The sequence below is a fragment of the Pimephales promelas genome, chromosome 3 (assembly GCF_988280905.1).
Source record: "Pimephales promelas chromosome 3, fPimPro1.hap1.1, whole genome shotgun sequence".
Taxonomy (NCBI): Eukaryota; Metazoa; Chordata; class Actinopteri; order Cypriniformes; family Leuciscidae; genus Pimephales; species Pimephales promelas.
In genome coordinates this window covers 19464673-19483414 of record NC_142771.1, presented here as the reverse complement: position 1 = coordinate 19483414, position 18742 = coordinate 19464673, and the positions used below count along the sequence as shown (strand labels likewise).

General features: G+C 36.4%; 2 protein-coding genes across 3 annotated transcripts; both read right to left on the bottom strand.

Moving 5' to 3' along the window:
- Positions 1-4575: 4575 nt before the first annotated feature.
- Positions 4576-10224, bottom strand: cabp5b (calcium binding protein 5b). The gene is made up of 7 exons (XM_039685730.2): positions 9987-10224; positions 9434-9507; positions 8981-9011; positions 7777-7920; positions 7491-7600; positions 7253-7400; positions 4576-4963 (listed from the first exon to the last, which is right to left on the bottom strand). Exons 2-7 carry the CDS (start codon positions 9479-9481, stop codon positions 4935-4937), a joined length of 510 nt encoding a protein of 169 aa, XP_039541664.1. The 5' UTR covers positions 9482-9507; positions 9987-10224; the 3' UTR covers positions 4576-4934.
- Positions 10225-12243: 2019 nt separating this feature from the next.
- On the bottom strand, positions 12244-18115 carry asphd1 (aspartate beta-hydroxylase domain containing 1). Of its 2 annotated transcripts, none has more exons than XM_039686783.2 (7): positions 17953-18115; positions 17781-17856; positions 16612-17054; positions 16278-16484; positions 15554-15761; positions 14383-14496; positions 12244-12981 (listed from the first exon to the last, which is right to left on the bottom strand). In XM_039686783.2, exons 3-7 carry the CDS (start codon positions 17035-17037, stop codon positions 12872-12874), a joined length of 1065 nt encoding a protein of 354 aa, XP_039542717.1. In that variant the 5' UTR covers positions 17038-17054; positions 17781-17856; positions 17953-18115; the 3' UTR covers positions 12244-12871. The 2 variants fall into 2 exon arrangements, with proteins under 2 accessions (XP_039542717.1, XP_039542716.1); XM_039686782.2 differs by having other exon boundaries at positions 16588-17054; positions 17953-18043.
- Positions 18116-18742: the final 627 nt, after the last annotated feature.

The following is an 18742-nucleotide window of genomic DNA, read 5'->3' as shown; positions in this document are numbered from 1 at the left end:
GTAAAAAAAAATTGTTGTTTTAACTTAAAAAAGTAAGTAACCTGGTTGCCTTAAAATTTTAAGTTGATTGAACTGGAAAAAGTGAGTTAATACAACTAAGGAGAATGATTTAATCAACAGAAAGTCAAAATAAGTTATCTGAACTAAATAAATTATTTAAGTTGATTTGACAAAAGAAAAAATGTTATGATAACAAATCTTGAAAACATTTTTTTTTACAGTATATGAGAGAATTTGTAATTTGATGCATTTTAATTCGGCAAGAATGGCAAGAGCAAAGAAGAGAGATTTTAGGGGGAAAAAAACGTGAGATAAAGTCTTCTCACATTGCACATGTCATGAGTTCAACGTGTCAAGAGACTGAGCAGAACACAAAACCTGTTATATCATCAAGATTTTGAACGTTTTAAGAATGGAAAACAACCTGCTTTAGATACTAGATTAAATGCAGACAAAAAGTGGAAGACAGAAGGAGAGTCTGATGGATGAGTGCGGGATTATGAAGCATCAGAGAAAAGAAAATACGTATATAGTGGATTAAATAATAAAAATAGATAAATAAAAAAACAGGTCAGCATTACATAATTTATCTTCATGGATTTTCCCACAGGCATGTTCTGACTATATGTCTATCATTTCATCTGTATCAGTCATGCTGGCCATAACGTTCATCATCATTTGAGTCTATATTTGATATGTCTCTAAATGACTTGCTCTGAAATCGTAGTTTTACGTCCTGGTGTTTCTGGTGACTTTTCAGTGAAATTTTTGTAATGACTACGAACAAATTTTCTTTACACATTGAAAATATGCAAGTGTAGGAAACATAATCATTATTTACCTTTATTTTTTTTTAACATTTGTGAGGCACAATGTTAAATAAAACACAAAATATTAAAATAAATTATAAAAATAAATATAAAATTGGAATGAGTTCCAAAAGTCTGAGACTACTACTGAAAATTATTGTATTATATTTATATACTGTAATTATTTTATGCATTATTTTGCTATTTAATTTTTTCCTACACATTATATTAAATTAAATGAACCCCACATCAAATGTTACAAATGTATACTTATTTGATGATTAGTGATCTTGAAATAGTGCCATCAAATCTTTACTGACTCCATGGGTATACCATACCCATATAATCGTAATTCATATTAGTACCCTATTCATAAACATTTAAATAATCACATTAAGGGAATGAAACCTAAGCTATATGAAATATTAGGAAGTTCCTAAATGTTCCAAAAATGCTGATTCATCTATGAAACAAGTGTATTTTGATTGAGGAATTGAATCATTCAAACCCAAGTTTTATTTTAAATAATTCAGATTTATTAAACATTTTTAATAAACTTTTAGCAATTAACATAAATTATGTTATTTTGTTAAGTTGTTTGATAGGAATCGTGATCTCTATTTTTATTCTCAAATTATCCAGCTCTAATATATAGCTTGTGTATGTATCATTTAGTTCTATTTAAAGTAAGTGTAGAAGGTCGGGCTCCAGCCCAGGGGCCCCCACCACCCTAAGTCCTGCCCTGCATGGAACAAACGTACTGGTCATGATGCAATGATGTTTATGCATGTCTCCCAGTTTCTGCATTGACAACTGGGATAGGCTCCCCTGCTCCTACGGTTTGAATTCATCTCGCTAAATGCATTTCAATCCAAAATGAAAGATTTAGAGGGAGATGCCTTAATATGTAAATGCTCTTAGACTGAATTTAAAATGATTATATGAAATGTTAGTTTTTAATTTGTGTTACAGTATATGTTTATACATATGTTTGTATTTGCTGCCTGCCTTGGCCAGGTCACCTTTGCAAAAGAGGTTCTTAATCTCAATGGGACGCTCCTGGTTAAATAAAGGTTTAATAAAAAAATAATAAATAGGATTTCAATAGAAACAGATTGGTGAAGGACCGGATGTCATTAATGGCTTAGCGAGGTTTTTCAGCACATCTGGCATAGAGGTTTATGAGCTGCTGCCTGTCTATGAGGAACAAATGAGTAGGTTAATTACAGGTCAGGAGGTAACTTGTTCACTGTATTAAACGAGGGTTTTGGATAATTAAAATGTGTAGTCTTTTTATTTTTTTTTGTAAGAATGCTGACTGCACAGAGGTTCATCTGTTCGGTGGAACAGATGTTTATGAGCAGGTTTAGCAGACCAGTGTGAGCTGAGCAGATGTGCCATAAAGTTCGTGGAAAAGCGTGATCAGCTGCGGAGGCTAAAGGGATTACTGACTGCAGGATTTGATTATATTAAATACGACAGTCTCTACTTTTAATGCCATTTTCAGGCCAAAGTGCAACATACAAGCCATAAATGAGAGAGTATCGGTCTAATGCCGAACATTACACAAGCACACACACATTCCCCAGGTAAACAACAGTGTACACATGCATGGCCGTCCACGTGAGTTAAAAGAAAACAGGACTCATGGATGCATGCATCCTTCTTCCACTGCTTCAAGCTCCGGTTCCAACACTCGTGTTCCCATGCTCTTTTTCGACGGTGGACAGGGGTTATCATAAGCACTTTGTGCTGTGATAAATTCCTCCCGTAACCATCATTAAAATTTTGTGACTTGTGCCATAGACCTCCTGTTGACTCGGACCAGACTGGCCTCGTGCATCAATGAGCTTTGGGCGCTCAACACCGTGTCGCTGACTTACCGGTTTGTAATTACTGAATCCAGTGAGATTTCCGTATGCTCAAGGAGTCTGACAACAGCCGGTGTGCCACACAGAGATCTGATCTCGCCATCATCGAGTCCATCTGGGATTACTTGAGGAAACTCAGGCAGACTAAATCCAGAATTGTGGCAACATCTCCTTGACGCTTGAAGATACTGACCTGCAAAGCTACCTGAAAAAAACTGTGAGCAAGTGTCCCTAGGACAAAAGCTGTTTTAAACACAAAGAGGAGTCGCACAAAATATTGTTTTTATTGATTCAAATTAATCTATGACATTATTTTGGAAAGCGTCCTTACTTTAAAGCATTTTTACAAAAGTGCCTAAACCATTTCACAGCACTGTAGCTTTGCTGGTATGTGTCTTCAAGCGACGTAGCCACAGTTCTTTTGGCAGATGCAGATCTGCAGCAGGATTGCCAAATGAATAAAGAAATTTTCTCAGCAAGATGGGATAAAACTAGCCTGGTTCAACCAGACTCTAGTTCATTTCATAATGAAATTGAGCGGAAGTGCGTAGGAGGGCGCAGCCAGGCTAGGATAAAACTGTATATTTCTTGTCTATACCGCCCACTGCTACTTAAACCAACACCGGATATAAGTGCAGTTATTGCAATAGGTAGAACATTAATGTTAAGTTAGCACATCATTTGTAATTGAAAGGGTTTAATGACAATCAAAATCTGGTTATGGTTAAAATAGTTACAAAATAGATGTATGAGAAGATCTAATTAATTATACCCAGCATATAGTATGTAGAATGTTACCTGAGATATGTATATATATACAATATATATATATATATATATATATATACAAAGAGAGAGAGAGAGAAAGAAAGAGAGTCTAGTAGGGAGAGTTTCAAGAAAGAAAAGAGAGCGAAGACAGAGCAATGGTTGCAATCTTCTTTTACCCTTTCCTTGACCATGTGACTGAAACCCAAATGTGAGACATTCGAACTGACCAATCAGCAGATTACAGCTTCCCCCACCATACTAAATAAAAGGTGTGACAATTATTAGACCCCGACGTACACACATCTTGGCCTATTGGTCTTGATCACTATCAGCTCCTCTTTGCCCTTATAATGGCCCTTGGAGGGGGTTGGAACAGAAAAGCAAAAGTCTTTGTTGATTTTCATCCTTAGAGTGACTAAGACTTTTTTTTATCAATAACATTTGTTTCTTATTTGTAAATGCTTAAGTGGCCACTAAATTAAGGTTTCGCTAATTTTTTTGGGTTAGTTCACCCAAAAATGAAAATTATGTCATTAATGACTCACCCTCAAGCCTGTAAGACCTCCGTTTATCTTCAGGAAACAGTTTAAGATATTTTAGATTTAGTCCGAGAGCTTTCTGTCCCTCCACTGAAAATGTACGGTATACTGTCCTTGTCCAGAAAGGAAATACAGACAGCATCAAAGTAGTCCATGTGTCATTAGTGGGTTAGTTCGAATTTTTGAAGCATCGAAAATACATTTTGGTCCAAAAATAACAAAAACTATGACTTTAGAAAGCTCTCGGACTAAATCTAAAATATCTTAAACTGTGTTCCGAAGATACTAACCCTTTAATTCAGGTACATGTCGATTGAATTTGCATCAGGAAATTACAGGCAGATGATGGTAGATTTCTATCATAATATTTACTCATGTAATGCTCTTTCTGTTTAAAATGTATACAGAAACACATTGATGCAATGCAGAATTAGAGAGCGGACAGACTGTGTTCCAGTTCCCTGATGACATTTGTCATTTTCAGTGATGAGCTTAACTAAAGATTATAGATGATCAAATTACATACACACTAATGCAAAATTCAAAATTAGGACATACACACTAATGAAAAAGTAATAACAGTCAGAGAATCTTTAATTTGGTTTTATGCCAAAAGTTCAAGTATGTGTGTCCAATAAAAGATGCAATCCTATTCTGAACATATACTGTATGTCAAACATGCACTGAAATATTGTTACATAATACTGATATATGGCATTATTATCATTTACAGTTTATAGAGGATTCAGTGTTTGAGGTAATGTAAAGCAAAACACAGTGGTACTCAAAGAGTAAGATATAAATACACAAAAAAAATGGTATTAAAAAAATGTTCCCATATGCATAGCCTACTGTAGCCATTGACTTTATTTACGGTCTGACCGATGCAGATGTTTCCGTCTCTGGAAAGATTGTCTCAGGCCTTCTTTAACGTCACAGGTGCATTCTCAATTTTTAGACATCATTTTGACAAACTCTAAAGGAGAGAGATTTTAAAAAGAAAGAAAAAAGCGAAGCATTAGTTTTAACTAGAGCTAAGGCTGATATAAAGTGAGATTAGTATCAGTATCCAGTCCGTAATAACTATCCGATTTGCATTTTAGATTCATCTATTTTGTTTCCATATTATCATATTATATTATAAAACTTTTAATTATTTTACCAGTTTAATGAGATGCAAAAAATCTCTTTTCCATGAGATACCTGCCCAAAATATTAGCATAAAATGGAAACATTTGTAAATTTTGAGTTAATCACTTAATGTGAAGCTAATTCTATAAGTATCAGCGTTTAACACAACCCGTTCTTGACCTCACATTTGTTCACACTTACAGTCTTGTTAGTTTAATTAATGAAACACGTCAGCTGCTCTGATGTTAATACATTAAAGAAGGTTCTCAACGCTTCAGTAATTACTAAGGTCAGTCCAGGCCTATGGTGTTAAAAGATGCAAAGATCCCTTAGCATGCCTTTCCGCACATGAAAAGGTTCTGCAATTGATCTGTGTGCAATTATATAACCTGTGTAGCAGTGCTAAACTAAAACAGAGTGTGGAGATGATCCTATAATGCAATGGTTCAACTAAACCAGAACAGTTAAGTATTTTAACTTCTGGAAAGAGGCTATAGCTACATTTTTCAAGAAGCCTATCTGTAGCCTATTATCAGACTAATTTTGGAAACATCACATTCAACAGCGCAATTTCGTAGGCCTACGTTTACTCCACTACATTTTTAAAAAACGTGGTTTTGAATTTTGAACTGAAGAAATTGTAACCTATTCGAAACGTAATAGCAGTGGTTTGGTAAATCTGGTAAATTTGTTTGTAAATCGCACTTGGTGAATTCGACCATCTGTTCTCGAGTCACTGATCAAATGGTCTGTTCTCGTAACTCCAGTTAATTTTTGTAACTCCAGTTAATTTACTCACCCCCATGTCATCCAAGATGTCCATGTATTTCTTCAGTCGAAAAGAAATTAAAGTTTTTGATGAAAACATTCCAGGATTTTTCTCCATATAATGCACTTTACTGGTATTCCAGACGATGAATGAGGGTCTTATCAAGCGAAACGCGAAACGAAAGTTTTATAAGCTCAAATGGTCGCCTTGCTCTGTACTGTGATGTGTCTTCGTGACTCTCCTGTTCGAACTCGTTTATCAAAATGAACAAATCTTTTTTCGAGTCATTTGGTTCATTCAACGAACGAAATAAACCAAATGACTCGGAAAAAGATTCGTTCATTTTGATAAATGAGTTTGAACAGGAGAGTCATGAACACGCATCACAGTACAGAGCAAGGCGAGCATTTGAGCTTATAAAACTTAAACTTTTTTTTTTTTTTTAAATGAGTGATCGTTTCACTTGATAAGACCCTTATTCATCATCTATAATCGTTTAAAGCCCTTTGAACAGTTTGCAGTTTGCACTGAAACTGTATTTTGGACCGTTTGGTTGCAGTAAAGTGCATTACATGGAGAAAAATGCTGGAATGTTTTCATCAAAAACCTTAATTTCTTTTCGACTGAAGAAAGAAAGACATGGACATCTGGATGGCACGGGGGTGAGTAAATTATCAGCAAAAGTTTTTTTTTTAAAGTGAACTACTCCTTTAACACTGAGCCAAGAGCGGGATATCCTCGGAGTGCACGCGCGACTGATGGCGTGAAAGATTATGCCCAATTTTAGGATTGATTATTGTTGTAGTAGGTTAAATGAAAGGTCTGTCAGTTCAGGTCTGTGAACTTTGCTGTAAAAGTATGAAATAGTATGAAATAGGCTACCTGAATGAAGACATGTCCACAACTTTAAAATAGCGAAAAATGCTCCTTTCCCACTGGCATGGCAGTTTCAAATGAGTGAATGAAAAACTAGAATGTAAGTTAGCGTCATTCCTTAAATGTTTACACATTTTTGCCTAATGAAAATTGTCACAAACGAGTGAAATACAAATTATTATTTTGAGCAGAATGTAGACTAGCCTACATAAAATAGGAAAATAAATAAACAAATCCAGTATTTAGCTACGTAAGTGGGCCACATTGTTGAAAACTTTTTTATTTTATTTACTGTATTTTTATTTTTATTTACTGGAGTAGCCTATTATACTTTACTTTATTTCTTTGTCCAGCACTGATTACTATTGTCATAAATACAGCAGAAATACCAGAGGAAATAGCTTTGAATATTGTATTGGCAAGAATAACTGTGCTAATAGGCTTTTGGTGAAAAAATCTACATTTTGTTGGTATAAGAATCTATTTTACCCTCAAAATCAACGGTCCCGTCTCCATTATTGTCTGCTTCTCGGACCACCGCTTCTATTTCCTTCTTGTTTGTGTTTTCACCTAGCAGCTTTAGCATTGCATGCTTCAGCTCTTCGATGGTGATAGAGCCGTCACCGTCCATATCAAACTACACAAAAATATAAAAAGATTACACTCCTTTATGCTTTTTGTTGGAAGTATGTTTGGGAAATGAAAAGGAAAAGGGTACATCCTTCACCTCTTTAAATGCGTCTTTCAACTCTTTCAGTCCGATCATTCCAGACGTTTCTGCCAGTAGCTTTGGGGCCATGAGGTCAACAAAATCCTGAAAATCTACACTTCCTCCAACTGAAAAAAAAGAGGCAGATAGAGAATAAAGATCTATGTGAGATCTATGTGATCAACATATGATAAATAAATAGATGGAACATACTGTGTTTCAGCCAGAGTGATGAGCAGACAAAACAGTATCAGTACAAAACACATTGACTTGACATCACAAAACAGTAACAGAGATGTCTCACGGTTCATGTTGATGTTCTGGCTAAGTTCAATCAGTTCCATCTCAGTGGGCATGTAACCCATTGTCCTCATCAGGTTGCCCAGATCTTTACAGCTGATCAGACCATCCTTATCCTTATCAAACTCTGCGAACGCCTCACGTAGCTCTGTAATACACACAAGACAATTTAATTAACTAGAACAGAGATCTGGGTACACAACAAACTGTTTCAATAATCTCTTAATAATCTATTATTAGTATTTCATTTAAACCTAATAGAAATATACAAAAAGTTTGAAGATTTTGAAAAAGTTGTAAGCTAAGAACAGTTTGTGAAAATGATCTTTTGACTATGTAGATTCTTGAAGCTTAAAGTGCTTCTGTCATTAAAGCGAGAGGACAAACCCAATACTAAGACTTCTGAAATTCGTGTAGATTTTTCAGGTCAACTTTTCACTTAATTGACGAAAATACAGTTTGTATCAACAAATATTATATTTATTTAGAAAAGATTATAAAATAGAAGCAATTTTTAAGTACTTTCATAAAACCGTTTAATGAAATAAATAACACTGTTCTACAGCCAAAATGTATCTGAAATAAATATAGTCAAACTTTACTAATTATGGGTCACTGAGAAAGAAAATGATGCTTAAAATTGATGATTGGCTCTAGTTTTCAAGATGCTATTGGCTCGGTATGGGACCCTTGACTTGGGAATGGCGGAAGATAAGTGAGTTATAAAGGGAAGTGATCTCAATTTAAACCACCAACAAAAACTTTCTGATGCCATCTTTCTTTTTAAGCTTATCTGATATTAATATATATATACATACATATATATATATATATGATATACAACCCTTTTGTTTTTGTTTTTAAAGTAGGCTATTACATAAACAGAACAGGTGACAGGTAATATCTACAATATTTAACATAGATTATTTAATAATACTTAAATATCTTGGAAACAGTAGATAATCAGTCAATTTACATATTTGAATTCAGCACATCAAAAATACATAAACAGCACATTTTATCTCTGAATCAGAGGACTTCTAAAAAAATTGACCAGTGCAATAAATTCAATTTCAAGAAATAATCAGGGACTCTCTGTTAAAGCCTTTTTTTCAAATTTTGGTTTTAAATACATTTAATTTAAGTACATTGCACATATTTTGTAAAGTTTTATTGTAGAATAAAAGCAGTAAAACAATTGCACTGACCTTCTAGCTCCTCATCAGCGAGTGGACGCTCCTGTAAAACAGCTCCAGTTAGGCTTCCTTGTGTGTGCATCAACTTTACATATTTACCAACATTTTTGGATTCAGCACAACTTTTATGCAAGGTTTATACAAGCAACAATCTGTTGATGGCTTAGGACAGATTTTGAACTCAATCTCTCTCCTGCAAGCTTCCATTAATATCTTACATCCAAAAGCATTAGAAAGATCATCCTTGTGCTAGACCAGTTCAGATATTTATAATGGATATGAACAGATTGGTTCTGAATGACCTCAGCAAAAGTTTAGTGTGTAAACAAACAGTGACATCATCGGGCAACAGTGAGGAACTTTAGGTAAAATCAACTGCTTGTTTTTGTTTTTAATGTCTACCAATAAACTCTGGATCACTACAGTACCAGAATATATATATATATATAAGCCAAAGAGACTTACAGTGTTTTTAGATCCTCTCAGGAAAATGCATGCCGGCCCCAGACTCATATCTGACAGCCTCTTCTGTGTGTCTTCTGAGTGTCAGAGAAAAAAAATGTTCAGATATTGAACATACTGTAATTTGTATTATGACAAAATACAAAACAAATATTACTATAACTCTGTAAATATTGAATATAACACCAAATTCACACCAATCACAAGTTTGCAGCAAGAATCATCTTAATATGTCACCGCTGGTATTTAAAATATTTTTCATGTTTTTTTAATTTTTATTATGAATTTGAATTATAATTTGACATATTTTTGGAGGCATTTCTTGAATGAAACAGAGAACAACTTGGTTACACTTTATTTTAAGACATCTTTGTTACACTGTAATTATATAATTACAAAATAATGTATTACTTACTAAAGGGTTAGGATAAGGGTTTGATTTGGTTTAAAGTTAGTTGCATGTAATTATGCATAAATTATATTTATTACTTTGTGTAACAAATGTAACAGTGACACTACATTGCAGTTCAGAAATTTCGAACAAACATTCCCTCACCTGTTCAGATGCTCGGTCCACAGGAAGGAAGAAGGTCAGTCCTCTTTAGTTTTGTTCTGCTTTCTGTTGCTTCTGCCAGCCAACTCTCTTGTCCTCCTGTTCTTTGATTCAGTGCAAGAACAAACCTCTCTCACTGTCAGTCAGCAGCTCCTGAATGATTAAACGATACAGAGGGAGGTAGCAAGTCAAATAATACATGCATAAGTGAGCAAGTGACAGTGTGTGTGTGTGTGTGTGTGTGTGAGAGAGAGAGAGAAAGAGAGAGAGAGATCAAACCTAGCTTCTTAAGCAGAACCTGGCAAAAGTGACTTCAAATAACTAACATGAACTAGATTATTTTGTTTATAGTTTTTTTCCTCTGATTTTTTTCTTTAATCTGGATGTTACATGCAAGTCCAATATTTTAAAAAATAATCTGCTTTCAAATAAAATAGTCCCAAAAGCACAAAATAAGGTTACCTTTAATGCTCTTCAGTGCTCATGCTTCAGATGCCAATGTATCATAAATCTGCATGTGTGTATGAGTTTTATATAAGAACTGAGTTAACTGACGTACAACACCGCCATCACGCTCGGTTGTCTCAGTATATTTCAATGCATGCATACATGTTACATAAAGTGCTAATGCTAAGCAATTTCTTACATCCTGAAATGTGTTTGCGTAAGAGTAGCCCAGTAATCCCAGAGCTCTCTGCACTCCCCACCATCACTATAGTGTGTGAATGTTAAGATTACTACTTAACAGTCCATTCACTAGACAGAGAGAGATAGTGAGGTATAAGAAAAGAGGATTAGAATTGTGGAGTAGAAGAAATCAAATGCTCAAATATCAACAAGGAGCAGATGGAAAGATATCTTGAGAGGATAAAAGTAGAAGAACATTATTATAGCTGCCTCTGAAACAGCTTGAAGAGATGCAAAATGCAAATAGATGAACAGAAATTCTTAAAAAGCATGCAAGAAGACTTATGGCAAAATTGTGATCAATAAAATAAAAATGAGTCACAGTCTGTTTTCAAAACGTTTTTTTTTTAGGATTGGGGTTGTATTTATTTTATATAAGATTATGAATATAGAAAGATTACAGTAAATTACAGTAAAAATTAAATGTTTTATATAATTATAATTAAAAGTTTAAGGTCGGGAAGGTCTCTTCTGCTCAAATAGGTTACATTTATTTGATCAGAAATACAGTAAAAACAGTAATATTGTGAAATAATATTAAAATTTAAAATACCTGTTTTCTTTCATGTACATTTTGAATGTAATTGATTAATGTGTTCAAAGCTGAATTTTCAGCATCATTACTCCAGTCTTCAGTGTCTCACGATCCTTCAGAAATCATTCTAATATGACGATTTGCTGCTCAAGAAACATTTCTTATTATTACCAATTTTGAGGAAAGAAAAAAGGAAAAATGTGTGTTTTGCTGCTTAATTTTTTTGTAGAAACTGTGATACATTTTTCTCAGGATTCTTAAATAAAAAAGTTCAAAAGAACAGCATTTATTTGAAACAAAAACTTTTGTAACATTATAAATGCCTGCCACTAGTCACTTTTTTTTTAGTCTCACTTTTTTTCCCACACTTTTTTATAAATCATACAGGATGAGTTTTTTGAAAATGTAAAATGCTGAAAGTGTTGTGTGATGGGTAGGTTTAGGGCTAGGGTTAGTGTAAGAGGAGATAATTTGGTACAGTATAAAAAAAAATTACATCTATGGAGAGTCCCCATAAAACATGGAAACCAGTGTGTGTGTGTGAAGTATAATGGCTGTTTAATCTTGTTTTGTGTGTGTCCTGTGTCCGGTGTTAAAGCACATTGTCAGATTAACTGTTGGGATTATAACATCTGTTGAAATATCAACCACTTTTTAATACAAGAAAAATGTTTATTTAACTGGAAAAAAATGTCATTCAGAATTCTGGCTAAACAGATCGTCTAACACACATTACATCACACGCACATTATTTCTAAACTCATTATCCTGTCTGTCTCGTCATCTGGCCCTGTCTCGCATGCATCTTTGATCGCACACAGGCCCCTATACCCCTTCGTGATATTCTATCCTCTTTATTTTATGTTCCTCTACTCTCACAGGGTTCAATGCAGGAAGATAAAATTGCTGACAGAGGAGACCTCCAACCTCAGGTGTGTTTGGGTGCTGAGTGAATGGTACTCTCCTGCTGCGAGTGTGTGAAGGTGAAAGTAAACTTATACTTCCTCCCCCTCCAATGTCATCAGCGACTAGAGAGTGTAAATTTAACAAAATGTTTTATTTGAACTCAGATGAATACATACTTGATTTGCAGGACAGTCATCAAGTGCATTGTTGGCAACAAGATCAAAATTCACGACGCATGCAATTAGTCTGGTCACATACAGAATGCTGTCTTCAGTGTGCTTCACAGGTCTGAAAATAAATCGGCATCTGATGAAATAAACTCAGATTCATAGCATAGCTGTGATTCGCGTGTACAGTATTTACGGAGAACCATGTATCACAGTATACATCAGAGAGGTCAGGATAAGAAATCAGGCACAAAAACGATAGAACAGGAGTGTGGGATTATAAAGACAGGCACGAGTTAAATGTAGATATGAAGTTTGAAAATTGTTCGCATGTCATCACAGTATCTGTGTGCTCAGGGCTCAAAAGTTCAGCAGTTCTGACTGAACTACTTTGACTAAAACATTTCAAAAGGTTTCGGTTGAACAGAGACACGATAAATAAGTGGTAGTAAATATCCTATAAGTGGTAGTAAATAATAAATATCCTCAGTGTGAACTTTCAACTAAACCAAAAGATGTTTTGCGAACGTTAAAACAACATTTTTGTCATTTTGCTACGACATGAAGTGGGTTGGACCAGTGCATCCTGGCAATTACTGCTCCGGGGCAAAGATGTAGTCTAGAGCCTGTCTCTCCGCTGCAGCCACATTAGGATGCCACAGGTCCACACTGAAGATAACTCTGGGACCATCTTCAGCCCCCCCTAGAGGACAAACAAAAAATTTTGCTTACATATGAGATCTCTAGTATTTTTTATTTTTTTTTTATTTATTTTTACAGTTTAAAGTCCCCATGAAATCAAAATTGACATTCTTCTTCTTTTTTTTGTGTGGAATATTGCAGGATTTATTTAATTCATGTGCCATGTGTCTTTGTCTCAAATTTCTACTTTAGAAGAGACCAGGGGCCTGTCTCAATAAGAAGGTTCAACCAACTCTGAGTTAAAACTTGAACTCTGAGTTGATTTACCCTGAGAAAAAAAGAAAGTTAAGCAAGTGCACCACAAATATAAAAAGCCATGATAACAGCACCCGACAAAAAGAGTCCACATACCTTCCATTCTGAAACGGAAATCCCCTTATTTCAGGGTAAACATACTCTGAGTTTCCACTTAACATCCTTTCTGTAATAGGTCCCTGTCTGTCACTGTCTCAACCAGTGTTACACAATATTGTGTTTTTAAAAAAGTAACTATTTTTGTTACTTTTTATGGAAAGTAATTCGTTATGTTATACTTTTACATTACTTTGTCTCACCTGAGCTTGGCTTGTTTTTAAAGGAGCTATATGTAAGACATTTATTTCAAATAATCATAAAATGGTCCTGATATGTCACTAGACATTAAGAAATCACGTTCATTTCAAATACTTGTATCACTGACAACAGTAGTCCGGCCAGGATATTGTCATTTAATAAGTGAATTTGCAGCCCTCAAATGCCATGTTGTGTTTTGTTCTGATGCTCCACCCTCCACCGATCTACCAATCACGAAGTCAGTAGAGTTGCAGCATTCGGGTTGCCAGCTCTGCTCTAGTTACAACAGCTGCAGCTACAAATGTATGGGATAAAAAAATGTTGGATCCTGCAGCCTATCTGGCAACCTCGAGTCAGGGGGAGGGGGTAGGGGATACACCGCTCTACAGTATGTTGAAACTGATTGCAGTACCAGTTTTGCCCACAATCCTACATACAGCTCCTTTAATAACACAATAAATACATATTCATTCTCCATCACAGGAATAAATTACATTTTAAAACAAAACCAGTTATTTTAAATGGTTATATTTACAGCCTTGTCGAGCATAAAAACGAACAAACCCAAACTTTTGAATGGTAGTGTATGTCAATAACAATTTGTGTTGGTTTTATTTCTTGATTTTAATCAAAAAAAAATTCTAAGAGAAACATCTGAGACCCAGTTGACACAAATGAAAAAGCATCATGCTCATTGAAAACAATCCATGTGCCCTCTCAGATTTTTACTTATGTAACACTCAACTAATCCAATTTTACAAAAATGCAACATACTTAAAAAGTGTTTTTTTTTCCTTTGGTCATGGCTTATTTCATCTAGGACTTTTTTGAGAAGATTTAGTTTTCTGACCATTATGTGAGACGGTATGCAGGAAGGAGTCATCCACAAGCAGGCAGTGTCCCTCTGACCAACACTGAGGCTCCCCGCCCACCACCAGCTCACACTGAGCAGGCGTCTGAAGACCTGACACAGAGACAGAGCAATTGCAATGGAGAGGAATTTCATTGACATTATGTTGGTGTATTATTATTTTTTCAAACACACACAAGCACACGCACGCACGTTCATATATATCATATATATATATATATCATTAGCCCATTTTTAAAGGTTGTATCAGCGATTGTGGGTGACTTCACTTCTGTTTGTGTTTGAAGCGAGATCCCAAACAAACCAAGTTAGCTTGCCCAATGAAAAATTGACACACTAAATCCCAACAATCTGATATTTGCTAGAGCTATCCAAGTTTAGTCGAGCTTCACACATATTTTTTAAAGAATTATAAATTCACACACAGTTCACATACAAAAAAGTCAGCATTAGAAGATACTGACCTGTTCAGAAGAAACAGTGCAATCTCGGCGTCCGATTTAAAATTTTTCAATTCTTTGAGTTCTCTCCACTGTTCAAAAGCCTTCCCGATTATTATTTGTTTCTTTGAGGAAAAAAAATCCTCCTTCTCTTCTTGGGGATTGCCTCTTCCATGTTATATGCATCTGGTCCGTTAATAGCAAAGGGATAGACACTGGCTTATTCTTCAGTTCCGACTACGCGTGCAGGAGCCGTGAACGAGCGCAAAAACAAACACCCTCTGTCGGTGATTGGTTAGAACACTGTTTATTTTGATTTTCAAGTTCAAGTTCATTTTATTTATATAGCACATTTTATAGCAGCCAATGACTGACCAAAGTGCTTTACAGAACCAAAAAAGATTAAAAGACATTAACACCATGCATAGCAGCACATCATAGAACAGTACAGCAAAGATAAGAACAGATTTTGAGTGGTGGTTGTACCCATTTGTTTTTGTGTGCAGATCTCAGAACCTAGGCTGTCTACAGAGACACATTTTTTGACTGCCTGCTTATTGGACGGGCAGCTAGCGGTTTGTTAGGAAAGATTAGTTGAACGTGATCATTTTTGTTTGGGCCTGAAATCGCTGATACAACCTTTAACGGGCAATCCACAGAAGAGGATCTAGCCAAAAAGTTTTTCTCTGTGATTTAGTGTTGTGACTTACCCAGATGGCAGCGCAGACGTGTGTTTGTAGGGCCATAGGCTCCTCCCAGTGTGGCCCCTGGACCCAGGAGCCAGAAGCCAGCGGACCCCAGAGAGTTACTGCTGATGAAGGTTCTGAGCGAGAGGAGGGTTCGGTATGTACACGGACACGCACGGCAGTTACTGACAACACACACCCCAGCAGTGTAAAGTGGGAACACTGTCTGGCCCTGAGAGATGAATACATGAGCTCATCATATATGCATATCCACACGACACATTTTCCTTCTTTATATACCTGCTGGGAATCTTTTGTAACAGACACAGCATTTTTGAAGCCTGATTATTATGAGAGAATGATCAATTGAATGCAAACAGTTCCCCAACAGCAGTGCAGTACAGATATTGATTGGAAGATGTTAAGAGAGGCTGACAAGGACAGCCAGAGAATGAAATACTCTTGGTGAATGAGCATGCCGGATGAAATAGCGTGAAGCAGAACACAAGTGAATTGTTTACCTAAAATTAAAAATGTCAATTCGCTCCCTCATGTTCTTTTAAACCCAATTGCTGTTATTTTTCTTCTTCTGTGAGATACATATCTATCTCTCTATCTATCTACAATTTAAAAAGGTATTGTCAATTTCTCAACTCAGTTGTGAAAGTTTAAAAATCAGATGCAACTTTTGTTACTTCATTTGCTACATAAACTGAAATAGTTGCTTGAGACTATTACGTTTAGTCACCTTTGGTCCTGGGTAGCTCCACCCTAGCTTTGTATCAATCCCCCTCTGGTACACTGTCTGAAACTCAGCAAGGATTTTGGGATAACTGGCCTCCAGAACCTCAATGTCATGACGATGAGCATCCCTGGGAAAGAAAGGTATGCTGGGAACATCTGGGAGGTAGAAAAGATGAGGCTTCTGAATAGATGGGCGATCATTGTTCCTGGCCTAGACAGCAGCGAGGAAGAAGTTGATGGACAAACAGTGACATAAATGTTAAGCTACAACACAAATATTCAAGAAATTGTAGATAAACCTCAAGTTATCCTACTTTTTTTACTGTCCCATCTCTGACCTGATTGCGCAGACCCTTGTGAATTCGCCCCATGCCGGCCCAACTGTAGCGCTTAGCATATTCCTGTAGTGCTCTATACAACTTCCTGCTTCCTGCTGAAGCGTCGGAAGGGAACGGGGCATGGCTCAACACCGGCGTCAGGTAGCTCTCCGTTCCCTCCTCATCCTCCACCCCCTCCATAGTGATGGCCGCAGATGCTTTAGGGGCAGAGTGTATGGGGCTGACCGGGGAACGGCTGGATGACCGAGAGAATGAGGACCGGCCAGAGCTGCTTTTCAGCATTCCAGAGTGGGATGGTGGGTCAGAACCTACGCGGTAGCAGTACCAGAGGAAGAGGAGCAGGACGGTCCAAAGGAGTCCGCTGAGGGGAGGACCACCTAGCAACGCACATGGGGGAAGCGGGACCAAGTCCAGAGACCAGGACATGATGCTGAGAGAATGAGCTTCACCAAGAAAAACGAAAGCAAGAGAAAAACTAATACATTTATTCTACAAGGATACAGTTATTCGATATGATATTCATGAACTTGTGCTTGATACATGAGACTTTCTTCGGTCTGTATAATCAATATTCTTGTTGTCTGTGTTTAAGAGTAAAGTTTATGGATAATTATTCAGCTGACCACAGGTAATGTTAACACTTTACAGTAAGGTTTCACTGGTTAACAATAATTAACTTTACTTCTACAGCATTTATTAATCTTAGTTAGTGGTAATTCCAACATTTACTAATACATTATTAAAATCAAATGTGGTATTTGTTAACATTAGTTAATGCACTGTGAACTAACATGAACAAACAATGAACAGCTGGATTTTTATTAACAAAGATTAATACATAGGCTACTGTAACAAATGTTTTGCTCATTGTTACAGTTCATGTTAGTTAATGCATTATCTAATGTGAATAAATGAGACCTTATTGTAAAGTGTTAATATGAATCCATTCGAAGATATAGAGTGCTTCTCTCTCAGGTTTATTGCATAATGATTCCTGCTGCAGTCAGTTTGTGTGGTCGCTTTCGTTCTCAGAACTCACGTTGCTGAAACATTTCACACGGATATCCGGAGAGAGCGTGACAACGGAAAGAACCGATTTTTACCGAACGTTAGGCTACAAGTTACCATTCGGACACTTTAAATGGGCTATGCTGTATGTGTTCGCTTACCACTTCTCCACGTCTTACTCAGTCTCTCTTTCCCCCTTCGTTCTCACCACGTCCCTTCCTCTGTTTATCTGCAGCCCTGAAAACACAGTAAATTCCGCATTCAATGCTTCCGTAAGGATGGAAGAACGACTCCTCCTTCTTTACGGAACAGGCCGAAGATGTTTTTTATTACCTTTGTCCATGTACTGACGCATCGGAATCAGAGTGTCACTCGTTGCTGGGTTGTAAAGCTGTATTTTAAAATTCTACCAAGCCTCTTGCTGTTAGCCGAGAGCCACCGGGGCAAGTTTCAGCACCGAGATGCTGGACAGCTCCTATGCAGAGCGCCGTCTACGTCTTGCGCTACTGCAGTACAACCGCAGTGTGGCGCTAATGAGATGAACACAAAAACACCCTCAAACCATCCAAGCACCACACTAGGGAGTCCGATTAATAGTGGCGAATCGGTTATTTCGAACAGTTGTGTTCAGTGAACACTAAACAGGATCCAAAAACTGTTCGGTGATTTTTATATGTCATCACGTGGTCAATGGCACTAAACCAGTGGTTCCCAACCCCAATAAACCGATGCAGATGTCTTGTATCAAAAATTTAGCAAAAATTCCACTTGCAAAACTGCAACAATCCCTAATTCCCAAACGATTACAAAGTGCAATTAAAAGGAAAGGTGATGTGACACAGTGGTAAACCTTTATCCCAAACTTTTTGCAATTTTTTAATGGATCTGAGAGTCAGACACATAGCCCATAACACAAGTTAGGCTACTAATATTTCAACTCTCCATGATTTCCACAATTTCGAGTTTTTAGTCAAATTCTAAGACGACAAAGTCAACAAGGCTTAAATGACCAAATTCCTATTTTCAAATGAAATATGGGGATTGTGAGATATTTTATTTCTGCTTTATCACGATTTATCACAGAATTCAGAACATTTATCACAGAACTCTCTCTCATATGTAG

What these genes read in the sequence shown, in the direction of transcription:
- cabp5b (XM_039685730.2), bottom strand. Translation starts at nt 9,481, where the DNA reads ATGAGTCTGGGGCCGGCATGCATTTTCCTGAGAGGATCTAAAAACACT. An exon ending in CCAGAACATCAACATGAACC is followed by an intron (nt 7,601 to 7,776) that starts GTGAGACATCTC and finishes CTTTTTTTTCAG; the next exon opens with TTGGAGGAAGTGTAGATTTT. An exon ending in CGGGACCGTTGATTTTGAGG is followed by an intron (nt 4,964 to 7,252) that starts GTAAAATAGATT and finishes TCTCTCCTTTAG; the next exon opens with AGTTTGTCAAAATGATGTCT.
- asphd1 (XM_039686782.2), bottom strand. Translation starts at nt 17,037, where the DNA reads ATGTCCTGGTCTCTGGACTTGGTCCCGCTTCCCCCATGTGCGTTGCTA. An exon ending in GGAGCTACCCAGGACCAAAG is followed by an intron (nt 15,762 to 16,277) that starts GTGACTAAACGT and finishes TTCATCTCTCAG; the next exon opens with GGCCAGACAGTGTTCCCACT. An exon ending in ACGTCTGCGCTGCCATCTGG is followed by an intron (nt 14,497 to 15,553) that starts GTAAGTCACAAC and finishes TCTCTGTGTCAG; the next exon opens with GTCTTCAGACGCCTGCTCAG.